The sequence below is a fragment of the Schistocerca cancellata genome, chromosome 8 (assembly GCF_023864275.1).
Source record: "Schistocerca cancellata isolate TAMUIC-IGC-003103 chromosome 8, iqSchCanc2.1, whole genome shotgun sequence".
In the NCBI taxonomy this organism is placed as follows: domain Eukaryota; kingdom Metazoa; phylum Arthropoda; class Insecta; order Orthoptera; family Acrididae; genus Schistocerca; species Schistocerca cancellata.
The window spans coordinates 160,311,113-160,334,184 of NC_064633.1; the positions used below are offsets into that span (position 1 = coordinate 160,311,113).

The 23,072-nt window shown below is 39.5% G+C and overlaps 1 protein-coding gene across 1 annotated transcript in view; it reads left to right on the forward strand.

The window, feature by feature from the left end:
* The window catches only part of LOC126094817 (bumetanide-sensitive sodium-(potassium)-chloride cotransporter-like), a 275,910-nt gene that overhangs the window by 59,438 nt on the left and 193,400 nt on the right, over positions 1-23,072 (forward strand). Inside the window, exons 3-4 of the mRNA XM_049909392.1 lie at positions 17,077-17,172; positions 17,253-17,506. Coding sequence (XP_049765349.1) covers positions 17,077-17,172; positions 17,253-17,506 — 350 coding nt within the window. The remainder of the gene's footprint in view (positions 1-17,076; positions 17,173-17,252; positions 17,507-23,072) is intronic.

Genomic DNA, 23,072 nt, shown 5'->3' on the forward strand with positions numbered 1-23,072 from the left:
TTTATACTAGAGGGAATGGAAGATAACATGAGATAGCAAACAATGCCTATGAACACTATGCTATTAATTTTTAGTTTTTGGAGCTAATATTCAGGGTACAGGATACAACTGTATCTTGTTAAAACCACAATCCAAAACTTTGCTGTTCAGCGAGGATTATTTTGCATGGTGGGCATACTGTTCTTGACGGAGTATGCAAAATTGTGCATGGAAGGAAGAATTTAAGTGTCTCAATTTGTATGGAAGTGTGATGTGTGGAGATCATGTGCTTGTCATGGAATTGCATCTCCATCTCGCCTTAGTGCTGGTCCAAAATTTTCCTTGTATATTGGCTGCCATTCTTCCCTGGTTTCTCATTACCATTGAGAGGAAATTTTTAAACAGAACACTAATTACTGACATCAAGCATCATCTCAAGAGGTGACACAGCTATCATTTCCACTACACTTGTAAGGTCCAGTGGTCATATTCTTTCTTATTTTTTTCCCAAAACACAGATGGTCTATTGGCAAAGCATGCACTTCGTGATCCAGAGCATGGGATCAAACCCCATTCAGATCACAACTTTTTCACTATGATTTTTAATAGTGTGTTCACTTCTCACAGATATTGGAGTGGCCACGAAAGACATATGGTTTGGAATCCACATTAAACTGCAAGTCTCAATTTTCCAATCAGGTTAATGGGGAAGGTTAGGGACACGTAAGTGGCTGCCGTGGCGTCCAATTGAAAGACCTGCAAGAGGCCTACTGGTTATACCAGACAGAATTCCCTTTTGCTCGTGTGTGTTAGCTTGTTTGCTCTGGTGAAGCCCTGTCTTTAAACTATACAAACATTTCTTTTAATAACTTCATGTCGACAGATCAATTATTTCACATGTACGCCTAATAAAAGTGGATAGCAGAGAAAATAAAATCATGGCAGATGACTTCCATCAACTTGTAATTTGTTGAAATGAAGTGTATCTTGCAGTACTACATTTTATAACAATTCCTGTTGGCCATTCCTTACAATAATGTTTGAATGTTGTATATTTGACTGTTAGCGAAACAGTTCTTGGTTTATTCCCTGTAGTAGTCACAAAAATATGAAGTGTCTATTGAATGACAAAAACAAACCTTTCTTGCACCAGGCACACTGGCCAAATGAAAAACTGATGCAGTCAGGCACTTTGCAGTTACCACTAGTTTTATTTAGACAGAACTGGGATGGAGTCAGAAATGGTCCTAGCCGTTGTTCTGCATATTGTGCTGCATACCAGGCATACTTGATCAAATTCGTAAAGTGTGGCGAAGAAAACTGGTAATGCACAAATAACTGGAGCTTAAGAGTACTGTTCTGCTGATAAACTTGAAATGAGAGAGGGGTGTGTGCAGAAATGTAGCCTCCCACCTCAAAGATACCAACCATTTCCTTCACTGACTCTCCACCATCTCCCAGACCTAGTCCGCAAACAGATCTCCCATGCCATTTCCCCTCAACCCCCCATCCTCCCACCACTGCTAAGTACAAGCTACAAAAGAGTGCCCTCTTTGTTACCCATGTACAGTTTTGTTCAGACAGTACTTCATTCTAGATAACTTCAAAAAATCTGACATTACTATTAATATTGTCCAACATCTCATTAATATACAACATGAACAGCAAGGAATCAACACACTTACCTTTGTTACACCAAAAGTTACTTGTACAAGGGCTGTTTAATAAGTAATGGAACATTATTTTTCCTCGGGTAATTTCAGTAAAAAAAAAAAAAAAAAAAGGTGGTATTTGTTGAGGGACATCCTGGTACATTCCCAGTTCAGCCCCTAGTTTCATGAAGTTCAGATGAGCTGTGACATTATACATAGCTTACAAAATAGAGTATGTAACAGAGGTGCATTCCAGAGAGATGTCATTGAGTTTCTTTTGGTGGAAACCAGATCATCAGATATTCAAAGGCACTTGCAGAATGTCTATGAAGACCTGACAGTGAACAAAAGCACGATGAATCTTTGGGTGAGGTGTCTGTCATCATCATAACAAGGTCGTGCAAACCTGTCTGATCTCCCGCATGCCAACTTGCCACACACAGCTGTTACTCCTGCAGTTTTGGAATGTGTGGACACACTCATTTGAAGTGATCAACCGATCACAGACGAGCACCTTGCTGTTAAACTGGATGTGTGTATTGGTAGTGCTAGTGCTGACACACTCGTCCACCAGCTGGGATACTCAAAGGTATGTGCCTGCTGATTTCCTTTCCACCTAACAGAAGACCATAAAGAACAGCAAAGGAAGATCTGTTTGGAATTGCTTGCACATTACTAGGCTGATAATGACGATTTTTTGTTCATCATCCTCACAGGCAATGAAAAATCAGTTCATCACTTCAATCAGGTAACAAACCAGCAATCAATGGAGTGGCACTACACCGCCTCTTCTCCATGATGAGGATGCTATTGATGCATCAAGGGATTGGCTCTGACATTGACAATTACAGAGGTACCATGTGGCAATACAGGTCAGCTCAGTAAAGTGACATTCAGCTGTCGCATTGAACAGAAATTATTTGGAAAATAGAGTTTGTTAGCCAAAAGAATGGAGAGTAACATGGTGTATTGGAGCCCTGAATAAAACCAACCTGCTTTCAGAAAGAAAGTGTGTTGCTTTACTTACTGAACAGCCCCTCACCCCACCTGCACCCCCACATCTGTCAATGATTCTTCATCCATGATAATATGCTGTGTTCTCCATCCAAAGAAATCGTCAAGCCAGTCAAATATATCTTGTATCACTACCAGTCATTTACTTTCTTGTCCCACTCGCAAATAGTGAGAGAAAAATGACTGTCCATACACCATATGAGCCTTTTATCTTCATGGTCCTTAAAGTGAACTGTAGGTAGGTGGAAGCAGAAACATTCAGCAGTGAACTTAAAATGCCTTTCTCTAAATTTTCTCAATAGTGGTTGCTTAATACAATGTTGTCTTCCCCTGAGTTCACAAAGCATCCCCACAATACTCCAATTTCGATTGAACTTACTGGTAACAAATCTAGCAGCCTACCTCTGAATTGCTTAGATGTCTTCCCTTAGTCAAACACTCGAGCAAAACTCGAGAATGAGTTGCACTGGTGTTCTGTGTGTGGTCTCCTTTAAAGATCATTCACTCTTTCCTAAAACTCCCCTAATTAATGGAAGTCAGCCATTCACCTTCCCTACTACCATCCTTATGTGCTCATTCCATTTCATACACTATGTGATCAAAAGTATCCAGGCACCTGGCTGAAAATGACATAAAAGTTCGTGGCGCACTCTATTGGTGATGCTGGAAGTCAATATGGTGTTGGCCCACCCTTAGCCTTGATGACAGCTTCCACTTTTACAGGCATACTTTGTCGGGTGCTGGAAGGTTTCTTGGGGAATGGGAACCCATTCTTCAGGGAATGCTGTACTGAGGAAACGTATCGATGTCAGTCAGTAAGGATTCAGGTCAGGATTTTGTGCTGGACAGTCCATTACAGGGATGTTATTGTCCTGTAACCACTCCACCGCGTTCATGGGGCATTTGCCATACCCACACCCTGCCATAAGATCACCACACTGTGCACTGTGATTCGTCACTGCATACAATTTTTTTTCCACTGTTCAATCATCCAATGTTTGTGCTCCTTACACCAAGCGAGGCGTCGTTTGGCATTTATTAGCGTGATGTGTGGCTTATGAGCAGCCACTAGACCATGAAATCAAAGTTTTTTCACCTCCTGCCTAAATGTCCCAATACTTGCAGTGGATCCTGACGCAGTTTGGAATTCCTGTGCGATGGTCTGGATAGATGTCTACCTATTACACATTGCAACCCCCTTCAACTGTCAGCAGTCTCTGTCAGTCAACAGACAAGGTTGGCCTGAACACTTTTGTGCCATACATGTCCCTTCACATTTTCACTTCACTGTCGCATTGGAAACAGTGGACATAGGGATGTAGAAATCTCATGTACAGACATGACACAAGTGACACCCAATCACCTGACCACGTTCGAAGTCCATGAGTTCTGCAGAGCACCCAATTCTTCTCTCACAATGTCTAATGACTACAGAGGTTGCTGATATGGAGTACCTGGCAGTAGGAGGCAGCACAATGCACCTAATATGAAAAACATATGTTTTTGGGGGGGTGTCCAGATACTTTTGATCACATAGTGTATCACTTTTCAACATTACAACTAGATATTTAATCGACCTGACTGTGTCAAGCAGCACACTACTAATGCTGTATTTGAACATTAGGTGACTGTTTTTCCTAATCATCTGCATTAACTTACATTTTTCTACATTTCGAGTAACCTGGAATTCATCACAGCAACCTAAGCCATCTTGCTTCCTCCTACAATCACTCAGTGATGACACCTTCCTGTATACCACTGTGCCTGAAGAACATTCATTGTCAAGGACAACAGCCTGGGTTGTGTTACTTAAGAAGTTTTCAGGCTACTCGCATATCTGGGAATCTATCCATGTGTTTGTACTTTTGTTGACTGTCTGCAGTGGAGCACCACGTTAAATGCTTTCTGGAAATCTACAAATATTGCTTTCTGGAAATCTACGAATATGGAGTTTCCCTGTTGCCCTTCCTCCATGTTTTATAGGGTGTCATGTGAGAAAAGGACAAACTGAATTCCACATAAATGATGATTTCTGAATCTATGCATTTCATCTCAAGGAAATGTTTTATAATCAAACTGAGAATATGTTCAAGAATTCTGCAGCAAACCGATTTTAACGATATTGGCCTGTAATTCTGCAGGTCCATTCTTTTGCCATTCGTGTATAAGACAGTTACTTACATTTAGCTCCTTTCTGACCTACATCAAGCTGGATGGTCATAAAGTTTGTGTGGAACCCATATCACATTGGGATCCCAAGGAATGAACATGCTGACCAGTTGGCCAAGTTTGCTACCAGAATGCTGAGATGGTGGGATCAGAACCAAACCTGCAGTCAACTCTACACTGTCAACTGTTGGTGGCTAGAATAATGTGACGTCTCATTTTGTCAAGATGACGTGGAACGGCGTCCATCAATCATGACAACGCCAATCTGTAACTATTATAAAAACACTCCTCACATGGTTCGGTTATTTTTCAGGTAGTGTCTCTCTCAACTGATATCAACATCTCACTGGAGCAGCATGCCGAAGTGTGTGCACTGCCGTTGCTCGTAATTCGAGCAATGGTGTTCGATGTCTATCAATCTTCTCCACTTATAAATCTAGTGACGGCACCACTCGACAACACGATAACTCCCTTGATCTGAAATGATAACCAAAAATCCTTTGGGTGTTCACGACAGACTTTCCAGTTTACGCGAACTTGCTGACTGAGTTGTGACTTTCCAGTTTACGCGAACTTGCTGACTGAGTTGTTATGCCCGGTTTGAGAATGGGTATTCGAACATTGAAAATATAATGTCTTGAATCATCAATCCATCACCCAAGCCAATGTCACACCATGATTTTTGCGAGGATATTGAGTTGTTAATTATTATTCCATCATCAAGGCATCACTACATCACGTATTCATGAGCAATGATCAGAATGTGTCGTATTTCGGTGTAAACTTATTGCTGTTTACAATTAAATTGTCACTAAATCACTTTTATGTTATCCGAAGAATCAGTTAATTCCACAAATATACTTTAAATGTCCATTAAATGATGTCTGTGACACGAAGAATTAAAGTTGAATTAAAGTTTATTGTTCTTCATAATTATTTGTCCCTTCACTGAGCACACACACCAATTTTTCATTCAACGAATTGCATCTGTTAGCATCAGCAATTCTGACTTTGATGATAGCTTGTGACAACATGGCACAATTATAAGTTCTTAGTGGCTGCGTTTATCTGTTGCCTATTCAAGTCTAATAATTAAGTTTATGTTGACGATCAGTCTCTTTCTGTTTCCTTCAATGTTTGTGACTATTAAGTATCACGAAGGCTTGGTTCCATCTCAAATCAGCAGTCACATGAGTTATTTTTCTGTCTCATATATCAACTACCCATTATCTGTCTAAATGGTAAAGGTGATTTTACTTCAGTCCGACTTCTGACTAATACTTCAAACAGTAAAACTTTTACACTTCAGATCAGTTTTAAAACAATCTAGTAGCGCTTAACATGTTTACTACTATTGCAATAGTACAAGAGAGATATGAAGTTAACATCTCCATTGCCAATTTACATTGTAGTCACAGTGAACTTGCAGCTCAATGCGGCTAAGACTCTCTTCTAGGATAAATGTTATCTTTGGTCAATTTATGGACTGGGCTTTAACCTTCGTAATTTTTTTTAAGAGTTTGTTTCATATCATATGGTATTCTTTCAGCCAGTCCTTTCTTTATGATAAGCATTAGTATTTACGTAACATTCTTGTTAATCAAACTGTCAAGAGTGTAAATTTTGTTGTCAGTAGCTGTCATCACTGTCAGCATGACTGATTTTTCTATTTCTTTCTGCCACAAAAGTGTGTTCATTATGGGTTCTATAATTAGGGTGTTACACTAGGAGCATAGATTGGTGTTTCATGGTTTCTCTGAACAAACTGTGAGGGATTAAGAGGACCATGACAACGTGGCGGTCTTTCCTTCATGTTTCTTACAGGGAATCTATTGTTATCAGCATCACATTGGCCACACTTGCCAGTCCCATGGGCACATCCTATGATGTGAGGATCTATCCTACTTTTTGTATGGTGCCTGTCTGACGGTGGCCCACATCCTACTGGACAACCCCAATTTGGACACCTTACGGAAAAACCTTGACTTGCTGACACGATCCTCATTGTATGTTTTACCCATGAAGATTGTTTCTACCCCTCTTTGAGTTGGGGCACATTGGATTTGTTGGCCACTTGAAGGACTGGAGGGATGTCCCATTGCTAGCCCCAACCCATGAGGCACTAAGGCTGCATCATTGGTCTAGCCTGGCTGTTGCCCTTCCCACTTTTCAAATTCTGCTCATTCTTTCGTGTCTGTCATTGGTTTACTGTCTCATCATCATTTTCTTTCCTGAAATTTCATCAGCTTGTCTTCATTGCTAGTTTTGTTGTGGTAATGGAGAGTTAGGAAACAACAGTTGAATGCAGAGGCTGTGTCTTCCATAAAGTAATATGTCCAGAGGATATCTAGCTGCTTTCTAGGTGGTGCAGCTCACCCACCCTGTCACCCCTCTCTCTCACTTCTACTTGCTTCTGTCTCTTGGTGTTATTGATTCTTGGTTATAGTCAGGTTCATCAGGATTTGTCTTTTGTGTCCTTCCTGTCTGAGGGACTGATGATGACTTCGTAGTTGGGTCCCTTTAACCCTACCAATCCAATCCATGGAAGTAGTAGTAGTCTACTTATGCCCGGATAACAAAATTGTGGCTGGAGGTTGCAATCTGAGTTTATGGCAGTGAGTTGTTACTACACATGCATTTTTTGACATGTACATATATGAAAGCTCTTAATTGCATAAAATGCTTCAATGACCAGAATTGTGGTGGAGATCAAGCCAGTCTGCTAACATGTATAATACCTGTATTTGTAAGAGACTCAATTATTTATACATTTTATTTATTTATTTATTCAGCCTGATCTGATTAGTGCCATCAGGCCCCCCTCTTAAATCAGACCAGGATTTCACACAGAGTACCTTTTTTACATCATCGTTACCTAAGAAATAACCGTATCAGTATAAAACTATTTTTAAAATGATTTGAATGTCTAAAGTGGCAGTATGAGAAAATTATACTGACTACATACTAATAAAGTTAGTATTGGCACTACATGTACTGTTTCAGCTGCTGCCACTAACAGTGACAATAGTAATAATAAAAATAACAACAATAATGACTGTGGCAGATATAAGAAGAATTTATAGGTGTAAAAAATAGATGTTTTCGGATACAGCGAGTACTGGGGAAAGCAAATTTAAGGAGACTGAATCACCTAAGAATACTGCAAGTGAGGAAGATTAGGTTTAAAAGAGGGACGTACAAGGGTAACAAGTGTGTACAGGGATACTGGTAATCTTTATTACTGTTCAAGTAGATACCCAATTACTTTTCTTTTGAAGCTGGAGGTTTTATTAAGTTCCCTAATATAACACAGGAGATTATTCCAGAGTCAGATTCCTCCTACTGAGAAGAACTTAGAGTGTAACTGAACTGTAGAGTGAGACAGAAAGGATTTTGCTCTGATGGGAGTAGGTGTTTCTGCCATGTTGTTCAGACAGGCACATTAAGTTAGAGGAGAGATATGAGAGACAGTGTTCATTGGTAAGACAGTAGAGAAGACACAGTATATCTACACTTTTATGTACATAGCCAGTATGACTGTGCATATGATGGTGAAATTCATCAGTGTGTCTAACATCACAAATATAATGAACACAGACAATCGTAACCTGTTCCAGGTACCATGAGCTTTTCTGAAAAAGGTCTTACTGGATAACATCACTGTAACCAATAATTGGAAGTATGAGTGTTTGTAGAAGTTCCTTTTTCAGGCCAAGGGTAAAGAACGTTTTATATTTTTATAGAGCATGGAGAAATGCTGATGCCTTCTTGCGCATTGTGATTATGTGCTAAGTCTAATTTAGACTGTCATCTATTATTACTTGACTCTTTGCTGGTAGAGAGAACTTGGTATTTGTCCCATTTAGAGTTAAAGATAGTAGGGATTGCTGATATTTTGGGCTTTGCATTTTGGATGTGTTGAGCTTTAACACTATATCATGCACCAATTTTGATAGTGCACACATGTTGATAGTGAGATTTTTAGTAAGTGTCCTCAGGTTTATTGGTTTTGCGCTTATGTACAACTGGAGATCATCAGTGTACATGTGGTATTTGCTGTGGAACAAGACTGATGGCATATCATCTGTGTACAAATGAAGAGAGTATAGGACCTAATACTAAACCATGTGGGTAACTGATACTACCTGCTCCATTGTAACTTTATGCTGCCAACCATGAAAAGTTGCTGGTGAGACATCAAGTATGACCAGAATCATTGCACTGCACTTGGGGAGAAATTCAGGCTGCTAAGTTTGGCAAGGAGTTTGTCAGCTGTGTCAAAGGGTTTGCCAGAGTTTAAGTAGTGCATGATGCTTGCTTTATGTGCATCCATGGCAAGATTTAGGTCATCTGTTACCTTTATTAAGGCAGATGTTGTGCTGCAAGAGCATGATTGGTATATGTCTAGTAGGTTGTTTGTAGTTAGGTAGTTTGTTAACAAGTTTTGGACTATATATTCCAAGGCCTTGGACAGTGCAGGCAGAATGCAAATAGGTCAGCAACTAGAGTACACTGTGGCAGTGTCCTTTTTAGGTAATGTCTTAACCAGTACATTTTTCAAGGCCTCAGGGAAAACACAGGGAATGGTTGAATGTATCTGTCATGGTGGGCAGTAGTTGACGACAATAACAAGCTTCATCATTTGGACTGTGGTACCATCCTGTGCAGTAGATGCTGATCTGATACACATGATGGCTTTTTTTTATGGTGTCGCAAGTGACATGCTTTAGATTGAATTTTCATGGCTACAGTTATTTACCCTCTTGAAGTAATCTGAGCATCTGTTATGTTCATGGTTTAATTGTGGTTGTAGATAATGTGAAATAACGGTTCAGTACTTCGGCTGGGACAACGGGATCAGCAGCAGATTTTACTTTGCTCATACCGAGACCACACTGGTTTTTCCATATGACAGCTGATCTACTTCTGTTTGTCTGCCAATATATGGATAAGCCAGAGTTTTGTATTTCTCACAGCTTGACTGACTCTGTCCTGCTTCTCGTTGTAAGTAATATGATTTTCAGGTATGGGGCATGGTTTGTATGCTCAATGTGCACTTTCTAGGAGTCTCATGAGCTGTTTTAGTCCTTACTTTTCTGTTCTTTGAGCGGTATGCTATAGTGACTAAGTTTGTCATTAAACCCATGAAACCCATGAAGTTCTTTGTTTGTCAGAAAATGGAGCAGGGGATGCCCCTACACTATTTCTTGTGTCTCAGTTGCAAGTTCAGGTAAATTGTGTTCAAAGTCTTGGTATGTAGTCAGCTGCAGTTTTTCTGGGGCGTTCTAGTGAGTATGTCATGAAAATTGTTGTGGGTGGACATCATGGTCATATAGTAGAGAGATTGTGTATACTTCTCTGTTTAAAGATCCTGAACGCTGTCCACCACAAGGGAATTAAATTGGCTGTGGAATTTACTGAAGCAGTCCTACACCTCACTTCTGTACTGAGGTTGGTAAGATGCCTCTTGCCATATATCAGTGCTTACCATAGTGAGTGTGGGTTAAAATTGCTTTACCATACTGATCTAGCAGCACAATCTATATGCACTGAACATATAACAACAATCAAGTGAATAAAAAATTTGCTATTCAAACAAAGGCATAAGTTGATGAACTTGTATTAGATATTTCTTCTCTTAAACAGGAATTGTGTGAATACCCTCCATAGGAGCTTATCAGACTCGAGCTAAGTTTGAACATTGTGGAACGCAGGAAGACAATCAACCCTCCCTTATGTTTGTAACAGTTTGAGAGTGCTGAGAGCGTATAGGCCTTTACCTATGTTTCTAAAGGGGGGAAAAGTCTTGAGTGTTCTGTCATTTTCCCTATTTTCACTTACTGTGGCATTTGAAATTGCCTACTGAAGCATTTCTCATTGTATTATGCTGAACTTAAAGTGGCAAACAGTCTTATGAGTTTAATACAATGGGAATTTACTTATGTGCTCAGATGTCCTTCATGTCTGGTAGGCAATGTAACACATCTGCCCAGCAAATACATTGTGTCAGATAATGCAAGTCATTATAACTCCCCTACATGAGGGGGAGGAGGAGGAGGAGGAGGAGGAGGAGGAGGAGGAGGAGGAGGAGGAGGAAACTGTGGCTGTATTTTTCTGGATACTACAGCATGGTGGGATCATGGCGTACATCCTTGAAATACAGGACTGGGTCAGTGGTAAAGAGCCAGATGATAAACCAAAGGTCCAAAGTTTGACCTACAGGTACATTGAGTCTCGGGACGTTTTCTTTCACATGTTGTTTCTTTCCTCTTCAGAAATTATTTGTGTGTGAGAGAAGTGCAAAGTTGCACCATGGTTCTAAATTTGTTACATAGTAATAGGACCCACTATGACTATCTGAGTAAGACAGTTCAGAGGTTAGCAGGAGATAAAAGGCAAATCAACTCCAATAGGACGATGCAAAACAAAGCACTGTGCCATTCAAACCAACCTTCAGGTTGTGAGATCTTTACCTAGGAGGGACAAAGTAGTACTTGCTTAATTTTAAGATTGGGCATTGCCCTTTGATGCCTGCCACCTCCTCTGACAGGAAAACCCACATGAATGCAGTGCTTGTGCAGTGTCATGTTTTAACTCTGTACATTTTATATGCTGACAAAAGAGCTGCCTTTGCACTACAATAGGATGTACCCTCAATTTTTGGTGATAGCTGGACTGTTGTTAGTAATGGTTTTAAATAATGTTGTTTGACATAGCACCCTTTGCTTGCTGAATTTTATTGGTTGACTAGCTGAGAAACCCAGCACTGCCCAGGTATGTGTTTATTTGAATCTTCTATTAGCTCATCTCCTCTTGCCCACTCCCTCTGTCCATCTCCTCCTCCCTCTCTCTTTGTTATTCTCCCCTCTTCTCCTCCCTATTAATCCCCTCCCCTTTTCCTTGTGTGTCCATCTCTCTTCTTTCTTTTCCCTGTCCATTTCCCCCCTCCCCTACCTCTGTCGATTTCCTCCTCTCCTTCCTATTTGTGCCTATTCCATCCTTCCACCTTGCTGTCTATCATCCTCCTTCTCTCTTGATGTTATCACACTTACCCCAGTGGGAGGCTGGTGGTTCTTACCCCTACAGCATATACTTCCAGGTTGGAAGTAATATGTGTATGAAATTTGATTAAAATTGTACCATAGGTTTGGGATGAGCTTCTTACCCGTGTCTTTCCCTGCATACGCACATGTCAAATATATTTGTGTCTGTTTCACCTGTTTGTCTAGTGAATTTCACCCTGCATTTTCATTTTCACATAGCTTGAGGTATATGATGTTGCATCTCCTGAACTGTGTGTGGCACAGTGATACATTTATTTAGGGACATTCAGTGGCAAATGTGGATACTATCTGCAAAAAGTGTAGTGAATAGAGATAGCAGCAATGAAGTAATAAATTTAAACATCTTGCATGATGTGTTAGTTTTTCACACATTCAGTGTTTACAATGTTGCATCTCCTGAACTGTCTTAAAATGATATTATTATTATTATTTCTATTTTTCTCAGACCTTAGGTCTGGTTAAAAATGGAAAGTGATGTGGACCTTCATCAAGCGTGACTTCCTTTTAACTGTACGGTATATGTTACATTGTATTTAGGAACTTTCGGGTTATTGAACACGTATCAATAATTACGGATTTCTGTAGTTGTATACATACGTTTGGATGTAGCTGTATTGTGTTGATGTACTGGTGGATATTGTGTGGTATGACTCCTGTAGTTGATAGTATAATTGGTATGATGTCAACTTTATCCTGATGCCACATGTCTTTGACTTCCTCAGCCAGTTGGATGCATTTTTCAATTTTTTTCTCCTGTTTTCTTCTGTATATTTGTTGTATTGGGTATGGATAGTTCGATTATTTGTGTTAATTTCTTCTTTTTATTGGTGAGTATGATGTTAGGTTTGTTATGTCGTGGTGTTTTATCTGTTATAATGGTTCTGTTCCAGTACAATTTGTATTCATAATTCTCCAGTACATTTTGTGGTGCATACTTGTATGTGGAAACGTGTTGTTTTATTAGTTTATGTTGTATGGCAAGTTGTTGATGTATTATTTTTGCTACATTGTCATGTCTCCTGGGGTATTCTGTATTTGCTAGTAATGTACATCCGCTTGTGATGTGATCTACTGTTTCTATTTGTTGTTTGCAAAGTCTGCATATATCTGTTGTGGTATTGGGACCTTTAATAATATGCTTGCTGTAATATCTGGTGTTTATTGTTTGATCCTGTATTGCAATCATGAATCCTTCCATCTCACTGTATATATTGCCTTTTCTTAGCCATGTGTTGGATGCGTCTTGATCGATGTGTGGCTGTGTTAGATGATACGGGTGCTTGCCATGTAGTGTTTTCTTTTTCCAATTTACTTTCTTCGTATCTGTTGATGTTATGTGATCTAAAGGGTTGTAGAAGTGGTTATGAAATTGCAGTGGTGTAGCCGATGTATTTATATGAGTGATTGCTTTGTGTATTTTGCTAGTTTCTGCTCGTTCTAGAAAGAATTTTCTTAAATTGTCTACCTGTCCATAATGTAGGTTTTTTATGTCGATGAATCCCCTTCCTCCTTCCTTTCTGCTTAATGTGAATCTTTCTGTTGCTGAATGTATGTGATGTATTCTATATTTGTGGCATTGTGAACGTGTAAGTGTATTGAGTGCTTCTAGGTCTGTGTTACTCCATTTCACTACTCCAACACTAGGTCAATATTGGTATAGCATAAGTATTTATAGCTTTTGTCTTGTTTCTTGCTGTCAATTCTGTTTTCAGTATTTTTGTTAGTCTTTGTCTATATTTTTCTTTTAGTTCTTCTTTAATATTTGTATTATCTATTCCTATTTTTTGTCTGTATCCTAGATATTTGTAGGCATCTGTTTTTTCCATTGCTTGTATGCAGTCGCTGTGGTTATCCAATATGTAATCTTCTTGTTTAGTGTGTTTTCCCTTGACTATGCAATTTTTCTTAAATTTGTCTGTTCCAAAAGCCATATTTATATCATTGCTGAATACTTCTGTTATCTTTAGTAATTGGTTAAGTTGTTGATTTGTTGCTGCCAGTAGTTTTAGATCATCCATGTATAGCAAATGTGTGATTTTGTGTTGGTATGTTCCAGTAATATTGTATCCATAATTTGTATTATTTAGCATGTTGGATAGTGGGTTCAGAGCAAGGCAGAACCAGAAAGGACTTAATGAGTCTCCTTGGTATATTCCACGCTTAATCTGTATTGGCTGTGATGTGATGTTATCTGAATTTGTTTGGATATTAAGTGTGGTTTTCCAGTTTATCATTACTATGTTTAGAAACTGTATCAATTTAGGATCTACTTTGTATATTTCCAATATCTGTAGTAACCATGAGTGGGGTACACTATCAAAAGCTTTTTGGTAATCAATGTATGCGTAGTGTAGCGACCTTTGTTTAGTTTTAGCTTGGTATGTCACCTCTGCATCTATTATCAGTTGCTCTTTACATCCCCGTGCTCCTTTGCAACAGCCTTTTTGTTTTTCATTTATAATTTTGTTCTGTGTTGTAAGTGTCATTAATTTCTGTGTAATGACTGAAGTTAATATTTTGTATATTGTTAGTAGGCATGTTATGGGGCGATATTTAGCTGGGTTTGCTGTGTCTGCTTGATCTTTAGGTTTTAGATAAGTTTTGTTCCATGTGTAAGTGTATCAGGGAATGTGTATGGGTCTGCAATGTAACTGTTATGTAATTTATGAATATAATAGAGGGAAACATTCCACGTGGGAAAAATATATCTAAAAACAAAGATGATGAGACTTACCAAACAAAAGTGCTGGCAGGTCGATAGACACACAAACATACACACAAAATTCTAGCTTTCGCAACCAACGGTTGCCTCGTCAGGAAAGAGGCAAGGAGAGGGAAAGATGAAAGGATTTGGGTTTTAAGGGAGAGGGTAAGGAGTCATTCCAATCCCGGGAGCGGAAAGACTTACCTTAGGGGGAAAAAAAGGACAGGTAGGTGTGTGTGTGTGTGTGTGTGTGTGTGTGTGTGTGTGTGTGTGTGTGTGTGTTCACTACTCCAAATGAGTAGGTCAATATTGGTATAGCATAAGTATTTATAGCTTTTGTCTTGTTTCTTGCTGTTATTACTATTATTATTATTATTATTATTATTATTATTATTATTTACATTCAGCAGCATATGTGAATACTGTGTGTAAAATGGTGTAATTGATAAAATTTGTAATAAAGAACTAATAAATTAAAACATCATGCTTCATATGACAGTTTTACTGCATGAACAGCAAAAATTTATCAAGTGACGCACTACTTTCATCGTTTTGTGGGGGTCATCAGCAAGCAAGTTTTTTAAAGGTTTGAAATTATGTGTAAAGTTTGTTGCAAGTCTCAAAGTGCTCTTATTCTCAAATACTGCATAACTAAGGTATAGGTATTCTCGCATTGTGGGCTACAAAGCTTTTCACCCCTACCCCACCCCTTCTCTTGGTGGGTATTTCTTATCTCCACAGTGATTCTTCTCAGACAGCCAATGATACTTGCACAAAGTTTTGTTGAAATTGGTCCAGTGGTTTAGAAGGAAATGTGGTACATTCATATGTACATCCATTTTTATAATTTATATGCTTTTCTTTTCCAATGAGTTTCAGGATGGCTGAGTCGCCCCAAAATACATTACGATCAGAGTTCCTTGAATTTAGTCACGTGTGAGTGACTTGCTCTTTCATTTTTAACCTTCCCCAATCTATCACTCTTTCTGCCCCATGAGGAAGGAACTAATAGTTACAAAAGCTGGAATAGTGTCTTGTACTTTTATGAGTATCGATCAGCAGTATTTAACGCTTCATCTCCTGAAGCTAAGTGATGGCTAGCGATCCAGTTTAGCCATCCAATTAACTGTATGAAAACCAACTAATATGTACCTGCAAACATTTTTTTCCAGAACTTTACATCTATAAACTTACTCTGTTAATATATTTGGAGAATTTTATAGGTATTTAGCATGTTCTACCCACTTCAAGTATTATCACTTTCATCCTATTTTAAAAAATGGACTGTTACGTCTTCACTGTTGAGCACTGGTAATAAAATTCATCCACCAACTAGTGAACTTCCCATTCCTCTGAGAAGAAACTCGACCTTTGGCTATCTCACCAGGCTTATACCGTCACTAAATCTGCATACTGGAGTCGTGATTCAGACCATTTCTTTCCCTCGACCTTTATACTTGTAACTAGGGCTAGAATTAAGATTGAAGTCAACTCAAAAGTGAAATTGAAAGGCATGAAGGATCTGAGTCCAGAACATGTATTAGAAACTGAATGTGCAGTGTTTACTACGTTCAAGTGATCTGAACCATTTCAGAAGTTCATCTCACAAGCTTAATAATTACAGGAAAGAAACTAATTGGTCTTCTTAATCATGACTTTCTAGTTTTGCCTTCCAAATATACACCTATATTACCACATAGCAGCTAAGTTTGTTGAGTGTCAGCATAATTTCCCATGTATATCATCCATTATTACAATTCATTCCTTATCCTGAGTATCGATAGTTAATTTGGCAAGTGGGTATGAGCTCACTTCCAATATCGTTTCTTCTAAAAGTGACTGTAGTCTTTAAAAAATGAAAACTCCAGGTTGTAGTCTTCAAAATATATTTTATTGATAGTGGTGTTATGATTGAGGATACATAACTAATCCAAAAACCATATTAGATTAATTATAATATGTACAACTGTAAATTGCATCTAAAAATAATTTTCACACAGACATTTTTCTCGAGAAATTTTGTATTCAGGTCTACATTTCTCTGCAAAAATCTTCAGATAAAGAACAGAAAATTAAAAATCAGATATATATTAAAGTACTTCAAAAGCTAACCTTTGTTACTTCTATAAATTGTATGAGTACCTCAGTTGTGAATTGTGTGGCTATATTGGTTTCATGTTATTAATGAAATAATCTCTTATGATTTCCTAGCTAAATACGTTCTTTCCACAAGTAATATCAGCATGCAAATGTCACATATGAGCAGCAACTGAATGATATAACTGTAAAAGAAGCAATGTTTCACAGAATGAAATTTTTCTATCTACATTTTAATTAGAAAAACTAAACTGCTCTTTGTTAGTTTTGATTGTGCAAAATGATCATTGCATATTGTAGATAGGTAACAGAATATACAAAAAGTCCATATGTAATGCAATGTGTGTGACCTGAAATACTGGAACTGATTTAATGAATTTCATTCTCACATTTTCAGTGCAGGGTTTGCTATTGATACTAAGTACCAGTGCGGTCACTGTGATAACAGGATTATCAATGTCAGCTATCAGTACAAATGGGATCATAAAAGGAGGTATGTTTGCTTGTAACTTCTTACAGACAAGGCACAATGTGTATCATTCATTTATTTTCTTCCTCATCTTTAACTTCCAGGTGGCATGTACTACACTATATCACGATCCCTGGGACCAGAATTTGGAGGCTCAATTGGCCTAATTTTGTCACTAGCAAATGCATTGGCATGTGCAATGTATGTTGTTGGGTTTTCTGAATCCTTAAATGATTTGCTCGATTCTTATGGTCTCTCAATTGTTGATGGTGGAGTGAATGACATGCGAATTACAGGTGTCATAACAGTAATTGCACTGTTGTGCATTGTTGTTCTTGGTATGGAATGGGAAGCCAAGGTGAGATAAACATTTTTGTTTTAATATGTCAGTTTCTTGTAGGGGAGACTGAGGTTGTAAAATTAATGAGCAGCACTCTATCAACAGTAAGTAACTGGTGGGCAAAATAATCATAACACTATTAGAGTGAAGTTTGTTTATTATATTGCTGACGGGATATAAATAAATGATGTAAGTAACAGCCCAGTACAACAAAACCAGAAATTAATTTAATATTTTGTTATGCTTTTAAGAACCAGAATGGACAGCATCTATATCATAACACTAAATCAATGATAGCTTTTTTTCTCTGAGGTTTATTGGCTAGGTTGCTTCTATCAGAGTTAACAATCCATAGCTTCAGAGTTAGGGAGTATGATGGACATACAAAAACAGTTGCCATCTAATTGTACAACATAAGACACATTGGTAAAATGTCTGGAAAGAACTGTTGACAAGAAATAGGAAACATTGAAAGTGCACTGGTGTATACAGAGTTCTAGATTTTGCTACTGATGACAATGTTATTTCTATGTGGAATAATTTAGATTATGATCCACATGATCAAGAGTTTAGTGTTAACAAGAATTCTCAGAAAACATTTGTAATAATTCAGTGAGTCAGTGAAAAGGGTCATGTGCCTCCTCAGTGATGGAGTCTGTCAACAGTGAATCGCAATTCTCAGTGAGAGGTGTGAAGCTCAATGCTGCAGCACGCTGCTGCAAGTGTAGAAGTTGTGGACAAATTTTAAACTCACCATTCATCACACTCTGGATATCTCTGTCTCAGGTAAGTCAATGAAGGATGAGGAAGGTCTTTCCTGGTTTAATAAAATTTAATAAACACTGAGGAAACATATTGTTGCACACTCAGCTCATGAAAGACTGCAAAAATGATAATGAGCCAAAGTTATTTGAAATCCTTGTACCTCTAAAGTACACACAATGCATATAACAACTTCCCATCATACAGTAACAGAAGATCTTTCAGAGAATCCTACAAAATTCTGGTTTTATCTAAAATTGCTAAGGAGGCCAAAAGCTTGTGCTCAGTCACACATTGAATAGTGTTGTTCAGAAAAAGAAGGTACCAAAGGAAACTCAAAGCATTAAAGCTCACATTTTAAAAAATACACAGAAATGTTGTATAGTGTTAAAATTGTTCAACTAGCACATAAAATTTGAAATATGCTACCTAGAAATAAGCACTGCTGGTTCTGAGAAGTAATTGAACCAGTTGTAAATGTGTAACGTGCATGTCAATTCAGTTTCACACAATGTACTCTGTGACATTATTCCCTTTCTATGCTCAACCATTAATCTCTTGCAGAAAGAATAGTTGCAAGCGAATGGAAAGAAATGTAGGCTTCTCTCGTATATAAGAGCAAAAGAACGCATTTTCAAAATTTTCTCCCATATTCTTAACAGTTGTCTTCTGCAGGATGCTTGAACATAATGTGAGCTTGAATATAGTGACAGAAAAGTTTATCTGTAGATATGTATGGCTTTTAAAAGCAATTTTCATGGGAAAAACAGCTTGCCATTTCCATACAAACTGTCCTGTGAACCATGGACGTATACCAGTCGACAGATTCTATTTTCCTAGATTTCTCGAAAGCATTCAACATCTTATCACACTGACAACCATTAATAAAGGTACAAGCATATGGAATAGGTTCTCAAATATATGGCTGGCTTAAAGACTTTCTGAGTAATAAAACCTTGTATGTCATCTTGGATGGCAACTGTTCATCAGTCAAAGGTAATATCAGGGAAGTGTAACAGGAAACTCCCATTCTCCATGTACCAAAATAATATCAGACAAGGTGGGTAGCAATCTGAGACTGTTTACTGATGAGACCATTGCATAAGGGGCTCGGGGCCCTTTGGTGACTTCATGTGAGGCGTACACAGGGCTCCTATCTACTGTAGCCCTTCCTTCCTTCCTTCCTTCCTAGGCTATTTTTCTTTCCCTCGGCTCTCCTGCATTGTCCTTGCTCCTTCCCTTCTGCCCTCTCCTTCTTGTCTCCTAGTGTCCTTGCTTATGTCAGCCCGACTATCCTCCTGGTTTCTGCTGTCTCTTTAGGGCTTGTTCCTTTTTTTGGCATTTTTGGTCTCCCTTTGAGATTTGACCTCCCCTTCTAAATTTTGTCTCCATAGTGTGAGCCTAATGGTGTAGGACAACTTACTTATCATCTTCAGCATGTGTAAGAGAGAGTATGTCTTCCATATTTCCCTTGATGCCATTGTCCTTCTAACACTACATAGCCAGCACAGTAGCCAGTCATATGGTGGGGTGATTATACAATCTTTCGGTTGAGTCTCTGGCAACACAGGGATCACACTTAATACCTGAAATGCTCTCTCCTTGTGTATGCCTAGGAGTGGTTGCCTCTCATTCTGGAGCATTGCAATTCTCGGCAAAGGCCGCTGTACCAGATGAGTTCACTGTTCAACAAAACTACTACTGCCACACAATTAGTGGCCCTTCGTGCCTTTGACCGTCTTGGCAGCATGGTGTCCATTACTTCTCATACAAACTCCTACAAACTGATGGGTAACTCGAGGCCAATCTACAATGGCAGGGCACTTATTTTGCTCAGCATGTTCAGACATACATAAGGACAATTGTATCAATATTGGTGCCTTTATTCTTGCAGTTGAGAGGGGGAGGATACCTTCCTAGAAAAGATCTAGGTTATAGTTTATCAGTGATATGTGGAGCCATATGTCCCACCACCCATGAGGTGTTTTCTATGTTTGTGTTACAGGCATGTGTGTTCTCTCTGTATAGCTGACCCTCTATGTGGTCACTGTGGATATCCATTCAATGAACCTAGTTCCTTTATTTTCATGACCATTACTCTCCATGCTCACTGGATTGCCTGGTTTATATGAAGAAAAAGAAGGTACAGGAGTGTTGTTTATTTTACACTGAAGGCTCATCAAAAATATGACCATCTTCACCCTGTGTCTGTGGCATCTAACTTTGCATCTGTTATGTCCTTTTCCCCTCCTCCCTCCTCCTTATCCCAGTCCTCTCCCCCTCCTCCCTCCTCCTTATCCCAGTCCTCTCCCCCTTCCCTGCAGTTCCCACACCCTCCACTCTGGGGGTGTCCCTCCTGTTTGGCATTTGGCATCTGCCAGTGATGGGGCACCCCCACCCTCCACCAGTGTCTCCCAGGCTAGTGACCTGCTGCCACACGGTAGTTAGACCCACAGTCCGCACATCCAGAGGTCACCGACCCTCTCTGTTCCAGACTGCGCTGAAACCTGCTCTCTTTCTCTGGGCCCTGCCCTCCTTGGCCTGCAAAAGAAGAAGAAGAAGAAGAAGAAGAAGAAGAAGAGGAACATAACTGCTGGGTCAAGGCCTCTTTGGTGCCAGCTTCCCCTAGCAACCTGAGTCTTACCCCTTTCTTATGGATGTTGTCCCATCCTTGTTGGTGGTGGATGGTGATATGCAGGCGTGACTGGCTTTGGCCCATTCACCTCCCATTTAGATCCTTGTTACATGCTTATTCAGTGGAATTGTAACAGATACTAGCATCGCCTTGTGGAGCTGTGAACCCTTATTTGCTTTTACTCCACAGCTTGTGTCTTTGTAAATGAATCTCATTTTACTGATGCTCACTCGCCAACCCTTTGTAGGTTCTGTGCTTTGTCAGAATTGGGTTGGCCTTTTGAGTTCTTCCAGTGGCATTTGCATATTAGTCCATAAGGACATATTTACTACATGGATTCCTCTTGATACCATATTCGAAGCAGCTGCTGTCCGGGTCCACTTGGACTCTGTGGTTACGGTTTCTCTCTCTCCCCCTCCTTATAAGCTACCTACACTTAGAGCCTCTAACTGCGCTCCTTAAGTAACTTACCCCTCTTTTCCTCCTCTGTTTAATGCCCATTTTAGTATTGGTTATTGGAATTTCTTTTCCAGCTACTGAATGATGAACACATCTTTAATGATCATATGCTGTATTGCTTCAACTAATTACACCAACTGTGAAGCATGTCCAATTATCAATAACTCGTAACTTCAAATACATGAATAACCCAAGGCCTGCTGGGCTTTCCATCATGCTGTTGCCTCTTCCTACACCTCCCATTTTGTGTTTAATCCCCTCTTTGTCATGTGGTACATGTCTGTGACATGTCTGATAAGATTATCTGCACCACTGGTAGTACTGTTCCCCATTCAATGGGCCCCTTTCGTCACCAGCCAGTCCTGTGGTGTAGCAAGGTCATTTCCATCATCTGTGATTACCAGTATGCCTTCCTATGCTTTAAGCAGCACCCATCCTTTGCCAGTCTTATTACCTTTAAACGTCTTTGTGCCAAAGCCTGTTACTTCATCAAACAGAGCAAACAGGTCTCCTCTCTAGCTTCTTCTATCCCTTTTAATGACTGTGGCCTACACTCTACACCCTCAAAGGTTGCCAATGGCTGTGTTGTATTCCAGGCCTTGCCATCCCAGATGGCCTTTGTAAATATTACTGGATTCTTGAGAAACACCATGCAACCCATTTTGTGATGGCATCACCCTCCTATCCAGCTGCCTTCCTCCTCCTGAAACAACTGGTTAAAGCTTCCCCTTGTCAGGTGGAAACCGGCAATGAAAGTCGCACTGAGTGGGAACGTATTCTGACCTGGCCCAAATTCCATCAATAACAAATTGTTTAAACATCTCAATCCTCTACAATGACAATATCTCCTCCAGGTACGCGAAACTGTGTTTTTCTCCAAGGTGTTATCCGCTCTCAGTGGAGCAACAGTACTGTGGTTCCTGTGTATAATCCCAGGAAGGATCTGTCATACCTCAATAGTTACCAGCTGATCAGTCTGATTAATGTCCCCCTGCAGGTCATTGAAATGGATGGTGGCTCTGTTGGATCCTTGAATCTTGGGACCTTTTGTCTTATTACTAGTGTGGTTTTCAGGGGGGACAGTCTCCAATCGATCATCTACTTCAGTTAGGAATTTAATTTTGGCATGCCTTTTCTCAGTGTCACTGTCTTGTCATAGTTTTGATTTTTGGAAGGCCTACAACATGGCTTGGTGCCATCACATCTTACTAATACTCTGAGTGGGGTCTTCAGGGCTCCCTCTCAATTTTTATTTGCCATTTCCTGTCCCACCAGTTGTTCAGAGTTGCATGTCTTCTGTTGCCATGGAACACCATGGGGTATTAAGTGTGCAGAACTAATGGCTATGTCTCAGGTGTTCTGCTTTAATAAACGGCCCTCCTTCACATGGGTTTTTGTAGTGTGTGGACTCAATAAGTGACCTTCAGGCTACAACCCAGTGTTTTCCTGCCTCCCCTTGGTCTTTGCCATCCATGACCTCACTGATCATGATCATGCTGCTTGAACGATTGATTTCCTTTGGGTTCCTATCCATGTGGGTAACAGTATTATGAGTTTGCCGATCATCAGGCTGGGGAGGAAGGCTGCACACACCTACCCTCCATTCTTCGTGACCCCTCTGGGAGCAGATTTGTGGCTTCATCTTAGATTCCTTTTTGATTAGTCGTGGGCCGACTCTTGGGGGAACAGGGAGCACCACCCTGTCTAATAACCTTTGTACAATTATGG